This window comes from Dendrobates tinctorius, unplaced genomic scaffold, assembly GCF_039654945.1.
Source record: "Dendrobates tinctorius isolate UK_male_01 unplaced genomic scaffold, ASM3965494v1 ptg000147l, whole genome shotgun sequence".
Classification (NCBI taxonomy): Eukaryota; Metazoa; Chordata; class Amphibia; order Anura; family Dendrobatidae; genus Dendrobates; species Dendrobates tinctorius.
In genome coordinates this window covers 23,300,194-23,319,353 of record NW_027361814.1, presented here as the reverse complement: position 1 = coordinate 23,319,353, position 19,160 = coordinate 23,300,194, and the positions used below count along the sequence as shown (strand labels likewise).

Below are 19,160 nucleotides of genomic sequence, written 5' to 3'. Positions count from 1 at the left end.
AGCAGCGACGCAGCGCACGATACTCACCTTTCACACACAGCGATACTGGCGTCCTCCCGCCCGCGTCCACGCATCGCTTGTCGTCGCCAGCAGGAAACCCCAGCAGAAAGCTGACGATGAGAAATGGAGCCGGACATTCTCGCGCGATCAGCGATGGACAGCGGGGGAGCCGGTCGGAGGTAAGTATCACACAAAGCGATATCGCTATAACGTCACAAAATCGGTGACGTTATAGCGATATCGCTATGTGTAAAACCCCCTTTAATGGAGCACTCATTGGAGTACTCTGACCTGATTCATTAAACGGCTCAATGAATTTTTGGGGTCTCGGTTACCCAGCGTGCACCACTGCCAGAAATTGATGCCAGTTGTAGTTTCGTAAACGTCAACTTCCGAGTTGCACAAAAATTTTTGCGGCTTGAGATGTTTTCTTAATGCGTCATTTTGATATTTTTGTGTGGCAATCCCTTTTATTTCAAGTCAATGTTATTTATTTTTTTAATAATTAAAGGAAGGATGATAATTTGTAATTTTGTAACATCAGTCTACATATTGTAGTCAGGGTTGATACTTTACCCCATGATATCTTATTGCCTTGCAGGACTACTTTACTATGAGGACATCTCTAGTTATGTATCAAAGATGGAGGCTGATGCGGTGGAGCATCTAGTGAGGAATATTATTTGCGAGTTTGTGCCAGATGCAATTGTGACAATCACTGGCGGCTTTCGAAGGTAATGTGATCCTGACAAGATTTTCATTTCAACAACAGCAGACATATTTCTAGAACTTGGCAGCAATATATTAACCTTGTACATGCACCGCTGATGAACAGATGCTTCATAACAATATTATTCAACATTTGCACAATGCAATTCTAGAATACATAAAACGCATTTAGGTTGTTTACAAGGCCAGAATACAATATTGTTCTGTTCTGCTTGAAAGGGCATCGGCTGTAAAGCAAACAACTCCGAAGAGAGGAAGAGAAAAGTGGTAGGAAAAAAAAAAGTTGCAATTAAATCAATTTCCCTATATTGAAGTGAATCAGTAAAATATTTGTAAAACGTTGACAACGTGTATATTGTGGTTTTCGTAAGCCATTTAAATGTACGGAAACTCATGGTCTCGTTGGAGGGCAACATCCTCTTAATTTGTAACTATGGGATTAATAATTTTACATTATCATAATAAATGTGATAACTCGTGGATTGGTAGGGGCCCATCTACTGGGACTTCAATTGATCCTGAGAAGACATACAGTAGATGATTATCGCACTTGTTTTTCCAACACTACCATAGACAATGAATGCAGCAGTGCAACTCCCGCTTCATACCAATGGAGGCATGTCAGAGCCCTATTCTTGAGTTCGTTTGGTGTCACAGTGGTTGGAGCCCAGGAGAGATATCATATTAGGTTAGGTTCCCAGAAAAGAGGATTACCTTGTCGTTGGCTGCTGGGCTCACATGAATAGAGTTGAGCAAATTTTTCAATATTCGGTTCGAATTACGTTCGCCCCGGCGAATATTGTTTTTGCATTATTCGCCAAGCATAGCTGAATGCCATTGGAGTCAATAGGAGTAGAAATGAGCACATATGTTCGGAAACGATCGTCAAACATAAATTCGGCACGAATAGAGTACAAATATTGCAAGTTCAGATTCGGTGATCATTTCCGAACATATTTATCTCATCGCTACACATGAATTGGCCAATTTATGTGCTAAGTATCTTCATTTTGACCTATTTTCTAGAACAGTAATGCAATTCCAAATTCATATATTTCATGTTTGCATGCTATAGAGTTGCAGAGTGCAGCTTTGTCAGTGAATGGAGTTCGATTCTTACCTATCCTTATGTTATTACTTATCTCTTGCATAATGGATATAATTATTTAAAAAAGGAGTAAAAGGAACTAAGATTGTTATATTGGGGATTTTGCAGACTCTGCACCTGCCATCGTAAAGGGTAGTCATTGTCATTTGTCAACACAAATGTCTAAAAAATTAGGTGTTTGCAGGATAAAAGGGTGTGCAGTAAAGCTGATTTGAATCAGTCCATTGGTCACATCATTAATATGCGGCTTCTGGAAGGGAGCCCTGAGAACAGATGCTTACCTGAAGACGTCCATGGCTCTTCTCCTGAGTAGCCAGCTTGTGTCACCTCACCACATTGATGTCGTGCCAGATTGGCTAATCAAAAAAGCTATTTTGGATACCGTTAGGTAAGCGGCATTTCTCATGCTTCCATATTAATGATGTTGCTGATTGACCGGGTTTTGCCAAACGTTTTACATCTATTCTAGTTTCCGGTTTTTCCATATCAAGGCTCCAGCTGACAAAAAATAACAATACAGCCATGTAACCATTGCTGTAGACATGGAACCATTGCTCTTTAACATCCACTCCAAGAACAATACAGTGGCAACCATTCAATTACTTGTGGGACTAAGTAACTTAAGGGTGCATCAACTCACGAAGTTTCTCTTTGCATCTCTTGATTGGGGGTCAAATGGTTTTCCAGTTGAAACTAGTAGCACTTCCCAACTGTGACCGGCCTGCCCAATATTTGAGCCTGGTATTTTCAATGCCACAAATCACTTTCTCCAAACCACCAAAGATGCTGATATTAACCCCTTATTGTCCTAAGCTACCAGGGATGGCTATAATAACACCCTTGTACCACAAAACACCTCAATCAATCAATCAATCAAATTTATTATCGCCAAGTACATATTACATATATACAAGGAATTCTTTGTGGCAAAGAGGCAACATAATATATAACAACAGCTACAACAAGTAACATCTATCAAGACAGATACAGTATATAGTCTACACATGACGATTTAATTGTTGAACAGAGAGTGGATAGAAGCTGTTCATATGGCGGTTGGTGCTGCATTTGGGGACTCTGAAGCGACGTCCTGAAGGGAGTAGTTGGAATGAGGAGTGTCCCGGGTGAGAGGGATCGGATGAAATTTTCAATGCGTGGGATCGAATACTCTTATCATAAAGATCCTGGATTTTAGGCAGGGGGGAATCTATAATTCTCTCTGCTGTTCTGAAAGTCCTTTGTAAGCGGAGTTTGTCATGCGCAGTGGCTCCCCCATACCAGACTATCAGAGAGGAACAAATCACAGATCTGATGACAGCATTAAAGAATAAGATCAGCAGATTCTTAGACAAACCATATCTTTTCAGCTGACGCAGGAAGAACATCCTCTTTTGTGCTTTTCTTATAACAGCATCCACGTTTTCACCCCATTTAAGATCATGAGAGATGATAACACCAAGGAATTTGGTCTCTGTGACCCTAAGAACCACTTCGTCATGGATGTAGATTGGAAGTATCTCATGTTGATCTTTCCTAAAATCCACAACCATCTCAGCAGTTTTTTTAGTGTTGAGTACAAGATTATTGGCTTTACACCAGTCACATATTCTTTTCACCTCACTCCGATACAAGTCTTCAGCATTTCCCCTGATGAGACCAATCAGTGTCATATCATCGGCAAATTTCAAGATTTTTACTGAGTCTGCTGAAGAGATGCAATCATTCGTATGGAGAGAAAACCGTAACGGGGACAAAACACACCCCTGAGGTGCCCCGATGTTTGTGACCAAGGTGTCCGAAGTGAATGGTCCAACTTTTACACTCTGTATCCTGGCTGTCAGGAAGTTATAAATCTGCAGACCAGTAGGGTGGTTAACATTGACCATTTCACTGGCAGACATCTGGGCAATAGCCCCTTCAATACAATAATCCATCAGGGATGCTGATACTGACCAGTTTAGCACATACACTACCAGTGAAGCTGTCACTAAACATTTAGAGGGGGTTCCAGTCCTGGAATTATTTTCGTCAGGGAGTGGATCATGCCAATCCACAATGTCAGGACTCCTCTCTGCTTGCAGGTTCCAGCGGTCGTCACATGACCACTCTCACATAAAATATATATTTTTTTAACTATAATCCCGAGGATGAATTTGAGAATAATACATTGTGGTAATATAGTAAATATTTATAAAACATGCAAAAATAATGATGTCCTATAACTATTCCTCAATAACAATAACACTCATTTATTTATTAGTACAGAGACTCTTTCTTCTCCTGCCTACAGATGTGTGTGCATTATTTAGTAGCTCATCATCGGCTTGTTCAGAAGTTTCATTGGCAGCTGATGTTTATCTACCTGCGTTCGCTAACATGGCCTATTAGTGCATCTATGCTGCGTCTTTTATTGTCTTGATACATCACATTTATTTTCTCTACTTTTACAGAGATGAGCTGAAACTGGTGATGAGGGAATAAATATATACAATTTCATATTTCGCCTGATATATATTATTCAAATTTACAATGGCTGGAGACTACATTACGATCCACACAAATAAATATTTTTTCCTGGCTTTTAGAGGCTTTGCTAATATATTAGTAAAGTATTGTAAAATGTCTCTCTAAAGACTAACCTAGAACATAATATAATGCTGCATGTAAAGATTAATATTTGCACATTTTCATTTATATAATTTCAGACTGGCATGAACAGGCAATTAAAGAAGACTTGTCACTTGCTCAAAGCAATTGAGTTACATACCTTGTAAAAATTCCTATGCTCCACTGATTATACCACTTTTTTCCATTTTGTGCTGCAAGGCTCCAATGCAGAGATATTCACATTTGTTGCTTTTGTAGTGCAGCAAGTGAAATCTTTGTTTGCAGTCCAACTAGGCGTTTCTTCTCTTGGCACGTGCGTTTTTACCCCTCTGTCCTAGACGCTGTCAATCCTAGAGTCTGGGAGAGAGGTGTGAAAGACTGTAAGATTGCTAGACCGCTGGTTGGGTACACACGGTCAGGATCTACCCACCCAACAGTGTCCACAGTCAGGATCACTGCCTAGGCATCCACCCACCATAGGCACTCGTAAAAAAACATGTTTACGGCCTGGTTTACATTTGTTTGCAATGTCCATCTCTGTAGGAAACTACAATCTGCTGCACTTTCCTATACAGTAAAACAAACAGTACATCTGAGGAAATGCTAATGAAACACCCAGTTGTACTACAAGTTGAGATTTCACATGTTGAGCTACAAAAACAACAAATGTGAATATCTCTGCAATGGAACGACGCAGCACCAAATGTAAAAAAGGTGCATAATCAGTGTGATGCCGTGCAAAACAGAAAAATACAGCACAATAAGATGAACTTAGGGATTTTCGTAAGGTCTTCAATTCAATTTTTGAGGCAAGTAACAGGTCCGCTTTAAAGCAATAGGGTGAGACAAAAATGTAACTTCGGGACCATGTCCTGGTCCTTCATCCAAGGTTAGCAGCGCTGCTGCCGAAGCTTTACAATATAGCAGCCGACACCGAAGTTAGAAACAACAGTACCAACTCTGGAATCTGTTCCCTTTCTTCCTGGCCTCTTAGCAGCATAGTATCAGGTATTCAAATGCCGCCTCATGCCAATAATTGCTATTCTTGACATAAACAAGAAGGAGCCCAGGTGCCCAAATGGAATAATTTGTGTCATGAAGAATAATGCTGAAAAGAGGTCTCTTGGATCATGGGTTGTGAGGTTGCGAAAAGGTGAGCAGACTTTTCAGCAATTTTTGAATGAAACTGGTTTAAAGTGTACCTAAATCTTTTTCACTTTCTTTTATGTGAGTACACTTTTAATTGCAAGCAAATCAGTGCAGTTCCTGGTCCTGAGACCCCCACAGATTATTCAAAATCCCCCCAAGAGATGTGCTCTGGTGAAAGGAGCGCACACAGAAAGGAGTTTGGATTCAATAGAAAGCATAGGCTTGATAACTTTATAGACTCTGCATTCTAGTACGTGTGTACCCCACTTTGTGTGCGGGGTCAGGCAGGAGATGTACACATCTGAGCTGTGTGCTTTTAGATTTTTTTGGGGAGCGTGGAGGCGATTGGTGAAGGTTTCAGGATTTTGGAACTCGCATATCTGCTTTTACATTCAATCAAATGGGCGCTCAAATATTCAAATGTGATAAGTTGAGTTACTTTTTTAAGATGACCTGTGGTTGTATGCATATGGCAGCAATTTAGTAGAATAGCTTGCAATAACGCGGATTTCCTACAAGTTTAAACATCAATTTTTGTTTTAGAAATTACAGTAGGTTCTGTGTCTTCCGCATTCATGAGTTTGTTCTCTGTGATCTTGTCTAGATGTTGGGTCATACTCTATGTTCTATAGTAACTGAATGGTTTAGTCACATCCTATACATTCAAAGTATTCCATTGTGCAACTTAAACTTGTAAGACTTTATTAAGTGCTTCCAAATGGTACTGTTTTATAATGTCTATAATGTCTTTGAGATGTCTTCACAATGTTGTGTCATAATAAAAATCCAAATTCAATAGTGCATCCTACTATATATAGCCTTGTACAAAAGAGGCTAAAGAACCTACAACTTTCTGCAGAACTTTTGATCAGGGTCATTTGGATGTTTTGGGTTGTCATTATGACTTAAAAAGAGAAAACACAGTAGTTTGACAATAAATGGCTTCACCCAACCACTGACCATGAGTGGAGAAAAAGTTTTGGAGTTTTTCACTCATATTCTCTGAAAAAAGGCCAAGAAAGCAAAAATTCTGCTGGGGTATGTAAACTTTTGAGAACAACTGTACATGGAGTGTTACTTTATTTGCAAATGGTTTAAGAAAACTTCTTACAGGCCAATAAATAGAATTGCTTAAGCTCATCATGACCAGTGTGCATTGTATTCTCCGAGCACTCGTGACTAAGGCTGGTTTCACAGTAGCGTTTTTTTACGCAGCGCGTCCATGCACATGCGTCATGCGTACCTATGTTTAACATGGCGTGCGCATGGTCTTGCGTTTGCACGCGTTTGTCTGCGTTTTCGTGCGCATGCGTTTTTTCGTCGTGTGCGCCTAGGCGCGCAAGACGCATCCTGCTGCTTTTTTGGGTCCGTTGAAAGGCGTAAAAAAAACGCATGCGCACACTTGCGCACGGAATGCGACATAATAATGCATTACAGTCTATGGGAACGCAGGCTTGCGTATGGACATGCGTTCGTCTGCATTTTCGTGAGCATGCGTTTTTGGTGTAAATATGTGTAGACACTGGTTTTAACCCCTAGAGAACAAATGCGCATAAAAAACGCAAACGCATGAAAATACGCATGTTGCATTTTTTGCATGCGTTTGTATTGCGCAAAAAAAAGCTAATGTTAAATTAGCCTAAGAGAGCCTACAATTTGGCCACATTGGTGATCCAGTAGTCTGACTTTGAGTCGGCACAAAACATCCATAACAGTAACATACCTTTCACAGAAGGCTATGTGCCAAAGTTACATGTGCCACATGTCCTGAAAACAACAAACTGCCCTGCATGAATCCAGGGAAGTCAGTCCAACCATCTACCGTCTACTGACTTCACCCTCCCATACACATTGGAACAAAATCGTCCGAACCTGCCAATATCGACGGGTATAATAACAGTTTAATGTGTATGTGGACCCGGGACAAATGATGTTAGGGAAGATAAAGATCTCAGATTTCCGATTTAGGGACTGTCAATCTTTTTATTCTTCCTGAGACACATGTCTGGCGGTGTCGCTTTCATAGAGCGCTAAGGAGCGCTTGGCAGAAAATGTGTGTGGGAGAGTGGGGGTCAAGATATTTGCTCTCTGAACAACTGGCCAAACAAGGGTTTATGCCAACTACAGTATCAGGGGGCTTAGGTTTCTTAGGTTGCCTGAATGAGCATACTGAATTCTACAAATCGTCCTACACTTGAGTCTGATTTCTGCTTTACCTATAACCTTTTGCTAGTGGTGACAACAAAATGTAACATACAACGCTAGTAGTAATAAATGGCTTCATGCACTTCACAATAAGGCCGAACATGACCTTTATTGCATCTTATTGATTCAGTAATATGCCATAATGCTTTGACTGGGGCTTTTAAAACCCCACACACATTGGCAATGCACCCCAGTATGACCCTTTATTCCATTAATCTCAGACCTTTTATTTTGTCTCCATTTAAGTCATAATATAACTATAATTAATATTGAATTACACTCACTGGCCACTTTATTAGGTACACCATGCTAGTAACGGGTTGGACCCCCTTTTGCCTTCAGAACTGCCTCAATTCTTCGTGGCAGAGATTCAACAAGGTGCTGGAAGCATTCCTCAGAGATTTTGGACCATATTGACATGATGGCATCACACAGTTGGCGCAGATTTGTCGGCTGCACATCCCTGATGCGAATCTCCCGTTCCACCACATCCCAAAGATGCTCTATTGGATTGAGATCTGGTGACTGAGGAGGCCATTTGAGTACAGTGAACTCATTGTCATGTTCAAGAAACCAATCTGAGATGATTCGAGCTTTATGACATGGCGCATTATCCTGCTGAAAGTAGCCATCAGATGCCTGTTCTTAGCTGAGAGGAGTGGTACCCAGTGTGGTCTTCTGCTGCTGTAGCCCATCTGCCTCAAAGTTCGACGCACTGTGCGTTCAGAGATGCTCTTCTGCCTACCTTGGTTGTAACGGGTGGCAATTTGAGTCACTGTTGCCTTTCTATCAGCTCGAACCAGTATGCCCATTCTCCTCTGACCTCTGGCATCAACAAGGCATTTCCGGCCACAGAACTGCCGCTCACTGGATTTTTTTTCTTTTTCAGACCATTCTCTGTAAACCCTAGAGATGGTTGTGCGTGAAAATCCCAGTAGATCAGCAGTTTCTGAAATACTCAGACCAGCCCTTCTGGCACCAACAATCATGCCACGTTCAAAGGCACTCAAATCACCTTTCTTCCCCATACTGATGCTCGGTTTGAACTGCAGGAGATTGTCTTGACCATGTCTACATGCCTAAATGCACTGAGTTGCCGCCATGTGATTGGCTGATTAGAAATTAAGTCTTAACACACAGTTGGACAGGTGTACCTAATAAAGTGGCCAGTGAGTGTACATCTCCCATTTGTTCTGACATTTCTGGGGCATCGTGTGTAAACACTGTTTTCCTTAATCTTAGCACTGTATTTATGGGCTTATGAATACATGGCAGGGAGAGTACTTGTATATGTATTTTTGTCCTTTTTTATTGAACATTTCTTGTTTATATTTTTCAAGAACTGACAAAAAGGTCAAGGGAGGGGTGAGAAATTGTAGGTTTTCTTAAAATAAAATGCTTGTCAACTTTTTATTATTGAAAAAAGGATCTGCCATAAAGCATACCATGGTGGTTATTTTTTTCTCTATGTTTCCTGAAATGTAAGTTACTAAAATGTGTTCATATGCCAGGAAAAAAGGGAAAACAAAACCTTGTAATTAAAAAGTTGTTATAATGACTCCCCTTCTGACACTACTAACTCCTCCCCTTCTCTGGCACTACTTCCTTCCTTTGACTCCTAGAGAAAGCCAAAAGGCGAAACGTGCATTGGAGCTCTAGGGTCCTTACTAATGTGTTGATTTCTTTTTCATGGTATGTCTGTTATTTGGTACAAACAGTGTATTTAGATTGTATTAATTACCTATTTATTCATTAATTTGGTACATTTTTAATATTTTTCCGCCAATGAGTGCCAATGATGCAGATCATACATTGCACATATTTAATAGTCCTCAGTAATGTATTCCACTAATTGTGCATGAGAAACTTGACAAAGTCATCATTTCTGTAACATCGTTATAAAGCACAAGAAATAAACCCCACTGATATGATATAATTGAATAACATTGCCCAGATCCCTCTTCTCCCGTTCCTTCACATTTTGTAAAACATTTTGCCTAATATGCTCTTAAGGATTCAATTTCTTCCTGCCTTTAATGTACAAGTGGATCTTTTCTACACTGACACACATTTCCGAGCGAATTAAAATATAAATAGCAGCACTTAAAAGTCTTATATGAATCCAGCAGAATAGCAGCTGTGCTGCAGGAAGATTTCCTTTCAAAGTGAGAAATGTAGTAATAAAGTAGCAATGATGACCCAGAACTTGCTGCAGACTTGCAAAGTTGAATTGTTTTTTCTCTGACACTGCGTGGCGATAAAGGCATAGTAACAACTCTAAGCCCAGTGTGGAACGCGAAGGTCAAGCAAATGCACCCCAAGAGAAATTCAAGATAAGAGGATATCACTAGATTAAAGAGAACCTGTCAGCAGTTTTGGCCGATATAAGATGCGGACACCACCTTTCAGGGCTTATACACTGCATTCTATAATGCTGTAGATAAGCCCCCAACCTGACCTGGAAGAACTGAAAAATAACTTTTATTATACTCACCTGCGGGGCGGTCCGGTTCGATGGGTGTCACTTGTCTTGGCCCGGTGCCTCCGATCCTCTTATGATCACCGCCCTCCTGCTTGCTTCTTGTGAATGACACAACCCTGCATCATCCACACAGGCTCCCCGGCATTGCGCTCCTGCACTGTCGTACTTCTCTGCCCTGTTGAGGGCAGAGCAAAGTAATGCAATGCACAGGTGCCGGAAAAGGTCAAAGAGCCCAGGCACCTGTGCACTACACTGTAGTACTTTGATCTGCCCTCAACGCCTATGCAGGGGCGCGATGCTGGGGAGCCTGTGTGGATGATGCAGGGTGGCGTCATCCACATGAAGCAAGCAGGAGGGCGGCGATCATAAGAAGATGGGAGGCGCTGGACCAAGACCAGCGACACCCATCGGACCGGGCAGCCCTGCAGGTCAGTATAATAAAAGTAATTTTTCAGTTCTTCCAGGTCGGGTGGGGGCTAATCTACAGCATTATAGAATGCTGTGTATAAGCCCTGAAATGTGATGGCCGCAGCTTATATCGGCCAAAACTGCTGACAGGCTCACTTTAGCAACTTTCACACCTTTGGATTAGTTGAAATTATGGCTATTACGCCTAAGAGACCACATGTTCCCTTTCCATAAATACAGATGTAGCAAGCACCAAACAAATGTTCATTTTGTCCCTTAGCACGGCGTGCTATTTTTTGCCTGACCCCTATAATACAAAGTGGACAGCCAAGCTGTACAAATAGAGTAAGGGTCCTGTCACATTTAGCGATGCACCAGCGATCCCGACCACGATACGACCCGGTCAGGATCGCTGATGCATCGCTAAATGGTCACTAGTGAGCTGCCACACAGGCAGATCTCACCAGCGACGTAGCAGCGGTCGGTGGTGGTTACTTACCTGTCAGACGCGGCAATGAAGACGTCCTCCTGCCCGCGTCCACACGTCGCTCGTCGGCACCAGCAGGAAGCCGCCGACGAGAAATGGCCCAGGACGTTCTCGCGTGATCAGCGACAGACAGCGGGGGAGCCAGTCGGAGGTAAGTGTCACATATAGCAATATCGCTAGCAATATCGCTGCTGCATCACAAAATCAGTGACGCTTGAGCAATATCGCTAGCGATCTCGCTTAGTGTGACGGGACCTTAAGAGCGATGTGATCATTTGTTAGCAGAAAGTAAACATTTGTTTAGTTATTTCTGGATATCTTGGCTTGTTGAGGACTTTAGTCAAAAGTTAAGTTTCCCATTCCATTTTTTTTAAAAAAGGGAAATGGGCCATATGCCCAAACCCGACAAATAAGCAGCTGAAAAGGTGTAAATATTCAATACAGATTTTACAATTTGCAGTACAAGGGGGAAATTCTTCAGTAAACTCACACCATTTCTGCAGCATAATCTATATAGATTTATACTATTCAAATAGTGGAAAAAGTAGGTGATCTGGGTCAAATATGCAATGTCATGGAGTTTATGTGATTTAATCTCAACACGTTTTTAAAGTAAACAAACTACTTCTTCGGGAGAACCATACCGGTTCAGGTTCTCCTGAAGTTCGTTAACTTCGATTCATGTAGAGATCTTGTAGACACTGTGACATTGCATATTGGACCTTTTATCGTGGATTCAAAACCATCAACGCAGATCACCCACTTTTCCCACTATTTGAATATAAATTATAAATTGCTCATGAAGATTATACAGCGGTTTTGAATTTAGCAGGAGCTGGGCTCAGAAAATGACTCATTTCGATAACAGGCAAAAAAAACTTTCAAGTGGGATTATGCAGCCTTTCTTACATACATTTTCAAAGTAATTATGCCAGCATCATCAGGTATAGTATATTGTGAAATCTGGTGACAGATCTGTTTTAAAAGGAGTCTGTCACCCCCCAAACTGAAAATAAACCATATACAGCATACCTTCACATTGGGCCTTTAGTCCTATAAAAAAAATCATACTTCTGGTACACATTTTATTTATTTTGTTTTATGTAAAACGGTTTTATTGGATACTTTAATAAGAGGGCTTTCGTGCACCCTTTGCATGTCCAAGTGAGTGGTGCACCGTTCCGACTTTTCAATTACCGTCTTCCACTCCTCCCCTTGTGATGACTGGCAGCTATCCAAGGAGAGCTGCTTGTATTGTATTCACAGCCCTCCAGGAGCCTAGATCTTACACAATGTCAGTGTGTGCGGGCACGCTCCCATCTCCTGTCTGTAGCGTCAACATGCTGCACACAGGATTGAACAGCAGCGGGCACCTGATGCTGACAGGAGATGACATGAGAGTGCGTAAACACTGATACTCTATATCAGTGTTCCCAACTCCAGTCCTCAAGAGCCACCAACAGATCCATGTTTTCTGTGCTTCCTTAGTATTGCACAGGTGATAGAATTATTGTCTGTGCAGGTACTCCAGTTATCAGATGGGCAATACTAAGAAAATCTTGAAAACATGACCTGTTGGTGGCTCTTGAGGACCGGAGTTGGGGAACACTGCTCTATATGCTGGGCTTCTGCAGTGTCAGAGCAAGATCTCATCTCCTCTCCTGTCAGCATTGGCCACTGACTGCTGGGCGATCCTGTGTGCAGTGAGCGGCCGCTGCAAACAGGAGTAAGAGATGTGAGCGCACATTCAGTGACAATGTGTGAGCTCTCGGCTCTTGCAATGTCAGTGTGCAGGGTTGAGGAGCCAATAAAGGCTGCGTTCCTTGGAGTGCCAACAATCATCAGAAGGGGAGGGGCAGAGGATGGAATTAAGGGGGTAGAACAGTGCACTTAGCACTTGGCCACAACAATGGTGCATCGAAGCCCCCTCATTTACATATGAAATAAATCTGTTTTTATATCAAACACAATAGATTGAATCTGTACTACAAGTATGCATTTTATTGGGGATTAATGCCCTATGTAATGTGTAGTTGGTTTAATTTCAGTTTTTGGGGTGACATATCCCCTTTAAGCCAAAATAACTCCATAAAATGCTCGTAGGGGAGACAGATAAAGGCAGGCGTACTCTACTACGTCACATGCAGATGGATGATATAATGATTATGCGTGCTGCACTCTCGGTGATGGGAGAGTTTCATAAGTGTAACCAACAGTTTCTTATTACTCCCATACATAAGGATCTTTAATAGAAAACATGAGAGGAGAAAGAAAGTTACGGCAACAAATGGCTAACTTGTTTTACGGTATTCCTGCACCATGTGAATATTGTAATTATTTCTCAACCTTCCCGGGGGCTCCTGCGGTGAGGAATCCCTACTGTTTCTTTCATGTCTGCAGCGTGAGCTCCAGATATACCTGACTGGAATATTTTTAGGATGTGAAATGTATCATGCAGAAAGTGCATTCAACACAGACTGGCCAAACTTTATGTGCTGCCATGAATATTGGGTTAAAACTTTGTAAGTATCATATAGGGATGCCCTTTAAATCTTTTTTCTTTGACATTAGGCAAGTGATCGCAGCATGGGCCATATCAGACTTTGCTTTGTGATGTAAAGAGATTGGAAGCATCTTTGGCAAAATAAACTTCAATCAGTTGGGTCTGCAAGTGTAGAAATGGCATTACTTATCCTTTGAGACAAATAAATATAATTTTTTGCTCACCCCCTTGGTATAAGCAGGGGTGAAGCAGACATTTGAACCTGTAGTATTATACAGTTATGTCCAAATGTGTTGGCACTCTTGAAATTGTTTCAGAAAATGAAGTATTTCTCCCAGAAAATTATTGCAATTACACATGTTATGGTACAAACATATTTATTTCCTGTCAGTGTATTGGAACAAATTGGATATAATTTCACACAAAACCACAAAAATGGGCCAAACCAAATTGGCACCCTCATCTTAATGTTTGATTGCACACCCTTCGGAATAACTAACTGCAAACAATCACTTCCTTACCTTCAATAAACTTCTTACACCTTTCAACTGTAATTTTGGACCAATCTTGTTTTGCAAAGTGCTCCAGGTCTCTCATATTTGAAAGCACCTTCTCCCAGCAGGAATTTTTTAAAATTTCTCCACATGTGAGCAATTGGATTTAGATCCGGACTCATTGCTGGCAACTTCAGAACTCTCCAGTGCTTTGTTTCCAATCCATTTCAGGGTGTTTCTTGAAGTATGTTTAAGGTAATTGTCTACCTGGTAGACCCATGGCTGAGGACACAAAATCAGCTTTTTGACACTGAGCATTATATTACAACCTAAAATCCTTTGGTAATATTCAGATTTCATGATGTCTTGCACAAAGTCAAGTCATCCAGCGCCAGAGGCAGCAAAACAACCCAAAAACAACTTTGAACCTCCATCAAATTTGACAGTAGGTACTGTGTTATTTCCTTTGTAGGCCTCAATGTTATTCCAATAAATAGTAGAATTATATGCTTTACCAAAGAGCTCTATCTTGGTCTTAACTGTCCACGAGATGTTTTCCCAGAAAGATTTTGGCTTACTCATGTACATTTTGGCAAACTGCAGTCTCGCTTATTTATGTCTCTGTGTCAGCATTGGGGTCCTCCTGAATCTCCTGTAATAGTGTTTAATTTCATTCAAATATTGACAGATAGTTTGCATTGATACTGATGCACCCTTAGCCTGCAGAACTGCTTGAGTGTCTTTGGAACTTGATTGGTGTTGCTTATCCACCATTCAGACTATCCTGCGTTGCAAACTTTCATCAATTTTTCTCTGCCATCCACCTTCAGGGAGATTAGCTAGCACTGTAAACTTCTTGATTATGTGAGCAACATGAACAAAGGAACATCAAAATCTCTTGAGATAGACTTTTTGTAGCCTTGAGATTGTTAATATTGTTCAACAATTTTGGTTCTCAAGTCCTCAAACAGTTCTCTTCTCCTATTTCTGTTCTCCATGCTTAGTGAGGCACACACAGACCCACAATGCAAAAATTGAGTCTTCTTCCCCTTTTTAGCTGGTTTTAGATGGGATTTTCACATTGCCCACTTGCCACATTTGAGTTTGAATGAGCATCACATGCTTGAAACAAAGTTGTTTACCTACAATTTTGGAAAGATACCAATAATTTTGTCTGGCTCATTTTTGGGGTTTTGTGTGAAATGATGCCCAATTTGCCTTTTTTTCTGTTTTTATTGGTGTTGTTCTATTACACACAATGGATATAAACATGTATTGTATAAAAATGTATTGCAATTGCAACAATTTTATGGGAGAAATACTTCATTTTCAGGAACAATTTCAAGGATGCCAACACTTTCACCCATGACTGTATATAATCATTCCATGCAACACAACATCATTATCATGCATAGTCGGTGGCTTATAGACTTTTTTTTTCATTCAATGAACAATTCATACATATTTAAATACTGTACAGGACTTTAAGGGTTCACTTTTTTTGTTAAATCCTTGTGTCATGTACCACTCCCTCAGGTCCTTAACTCCTTTGGAGTAGCTTCCATTTTTCTGCTTAATTTTTTTCTTTATGCCTTCCAAGAGTCAACTTTTTTATTTTCCCACCAATACGACCATATACAGTAGAGACTTTTTAAAGAACAAGCTGTAGTTTTGGATGACACCATTCATTTTGCTTAATAGAAAAAGGAGACTGCTGTCTCAAAATAGACTAACTGCTATTAAAAGAAATGGAATACTGTAGTAATATCATAGTTTTTATTTTTATGCTTTTTGTGCTCATGCAGAGACCTTATTCAAAAACCACCTAAATAGAAAAAACAATATGCTTTTGAAAAAGGGCTCGGCTACAAAATTACTATTCCACTCTGGAACTGCTTCCTTTCTACAGCAGCACGGTCAACTTTGAGATGTCATTCTCCTTTTTCTACTAATCGATATGTTGATGAGACTGCAGCAGCTGTATTATTCATGGGCAATTATTGGAGTTGTGACAATCATGACTTTTTCAGGTGTGCGACTCCACAACACCTATCTCATCTGTACCTTTCAATATCACCCTATGTGCGCTTGTCTTCTCCTTTTTTTCTCACAATTTATTTCACCACTTACTATCGAATAAGAGGTCATGCGTCCAAAAAAAACTGTGATTCAGATTTTTTTTTCTATTTTGACATTCAGTAAATGGAATATATATATTTTTATTTTGGATAATTATGTATTCAGTGACACCAAGCATGTTATTTTTTTTGGGAATGAGTGGGGAGAATTTACTATTTGTGTGTGTATATATATATATATATATATATATATATACATTGTCTTTTATTACAGCTCTTGGATCTTAACAGATTATACAGTAAATTGTGACCACAAATAGGATATAGGTAAGACTGTGTCTTGGTTTGCCTTTTGGGGAAACCCATCCCATACTTTGGATCAATCTTGCATACTATACGTGCCTGATGAAGGGTGTTATGCCCAAAGCATTGTGGCTTTTATTTTGTGCCTAATGCGGTGTGTGATCAGCTGATATGAGATCCTCATAAGAAATCCTATTAAAATCATCTCTACGTGCCTTTTTGTGTGCAGTTCTTTCCTCTTATCTGCTATTCATAGAGGGAAATTTTGAGATGTCCATAGATCTTGGAAAAAAGCAAAAAGAAAGATCTTGGAATTTTCATGGGGGGGATTCTGGGTTGTCTGTAGAGTAGATCTTGGGATATGTATACAAAGATGGTGTGATGCCACAGAATTGGTACTTGGGATCTCCATTGAAAAGGATCTTGGAATGTCTTGCAGCTCTCAATCTGAGCTAGTGCTTGAGTATAATATGGGATGTCCACAGGAAGACATTTGAGATGAGTTATCCTGAAGGAAGTTTCTAGACGTACAAAACACATAGAATGCATCAATTCGTATAGTTTCTATTTTTTAGAAAAAAAATATGTAATGTCTGTCAGAGGCCACAGACCCAAAATGGCCACCTTGTACAGACTTGGCGTAAGCTACCGTACTCTGCCTGGAAGATTTCAGAGGAACCCCGGTCTTCATCCTTTAAAGGCTGAACAGGCATCTGGCTTTTTAACGGGGTCCGCAGGATTGCTTCCACCATAGAAGGGCTGCGGTCCAGAAGATCGAATCAGGACAAGAGAATGGTGTGGTAGATGTGCCAAAACCAAGAGGGCAGAGAAAGTACAAAATTGTCAGGTAGGAGAAATATCTATAACCAAGTCAAGGACCTTAACCTATAACTCAATAAGCTGATTACTCCAGCTGGACAGAACATACATCCATACTTCCAGACTGGACAGTCCTACAGATCCCAGCTTCTCTAATCTTAGTGACTGGACAGTCTCCCATGCAACCCAGAAGTTCTATTTCCAAAGTCTGCTCCTCCTCCTTCACCAGTGCTGCCTATAGAAGGATACAGAGGTGTCTGGTGACATAAGCAGATGTCACAGGAGCAGGTCTTGGTGAAGATGTGACAATATCTTGCTACTGATCAAGGAACATCGAATCCCACAAATTATACACAAATGGGTACACACTAGCCATGTAAAATAAACTAGGCATGAAGTGTTTCATAGAATAAATAATCTATAAAACAAATGTTTTTCAACATTTCAAATCTACTTTGGTTTTCCTTTAATCTTCTTACGGTTGTTTGTGGTGGATTTCGTCTCTCTAGTGCAGGAATGAAAATTTCGTCTTGAAAGCTGAAGGCATAAATATTATGTTTTATGCTGGAAAGACTTGTCTTAACAAACAGAATATGAATCTTTACCTCATCCAGAAATTATCGAACCTTTTTGAAAAAAATGGCTTTGATTTGTTTTTCAAAGACGGAATGTTCCCTCTTGACAATGCATCAGTTTCATCGAGGTCTCTAAGAGGGTCTGAAGAGTTGCGGTATAGGCAGGGGACTCTTTTAATGTAATGTCAAGCACTTAAAAAGCCAGTGTCATTCACATGTCACTAATTGCTCAAACCAGCCGGTGAACCCTAGAGATCAGGCTCCATCAAAACTATATTATGCATCAATTTGTCCTTAATATCCATTATACAAGCTCACTTTCAGTCTGCTTCATTTTTGATCCCAGGACAAATATAATTGATTCCACAATATATAAAATGCTGGCGTTTTTATAATAAACAGGATTTAATAAGCAATGATGTTGTACATTGAAAAGCTATTTGTAACCTAACCGGATGCTGAGACTTGTGGATTCTAAGCCTCAGCACAAGAACAGATTTTGAAAGAAAGTTGCCCGAGGCAATAGAATAAAACAAAATATATCTGAAGTTTCTTCTGTAGGAAATTTAGGATGAACAGCTGTATTGCCTAATTAGGGAGTAGGAGGAAAAAACCCTCTTGTGCATAAGAAAATAACATTTTTTTAATCTTTCTGCTTCAATAATCAATTAATTACATTCTGCTTTTACATTTCCACATTCCTATACTTTAATCTGTTGGTGTGTTTAGAAAAGCGTCATAAATAGACCTAGAGGAGGGAATTAAGGTTGCAAGACAGCTCGTGCAATCTGTTCTGGGCACCGATCTGTTATGGTAACATAAGGAGGTTTCGGAATATAGTGCATAGATATAAATATGAAAATTCAGGGAAAGTTAATGTGTAGTTAAAGTTCCTTAATCTACAAGAAAAAGTGTACTTTTACCCCCCACTGCTCCTGATATAGCGCCACTCCTTACTGGGGAATATGTCTGGTATTACAGCTCAGGTCTGTTTACCTGAATGGAGAATTGCTGCAATATAAGACACCGCTCTGGTAAGGAATGGCACTGCTTCTGGTGGAAATTAATCAAGACCTTGCTTGAAATGCCGCACAATCCCGACAATCATAAGTAGCACAGAAATCAGGTTTCAAATGGCAACTAATAATTCAACAAGGGATTAGTTGATAAATCGCAATATAAGTCCACCTGACTGGGTTCTGCTTAAGGGGAT

General features: G+C 40.4%; 1 protein-coding gene across 1 annotated transcript in view; it reads left to right on the top strand.

The window, feature by feature from the left end:
- DNTT (DNA nucleotidylexotransferase) overlaps positions 1 to 19,160 on the top strand; it is a 777,494-nt gene that overhangs the window by 312,328 nt on the left and 446,006 nt on the right. The window contains exon 7 of the mRNA XM_073546529.1: positions 602 to 734. Within this exon, the coding sequence (XP_073402630.1) occupies positions 602 to 734 (133 nt within the window). The remainder of the gene's footprint in view (positions 1 to 601; positions 735 to 19,160) is intronic.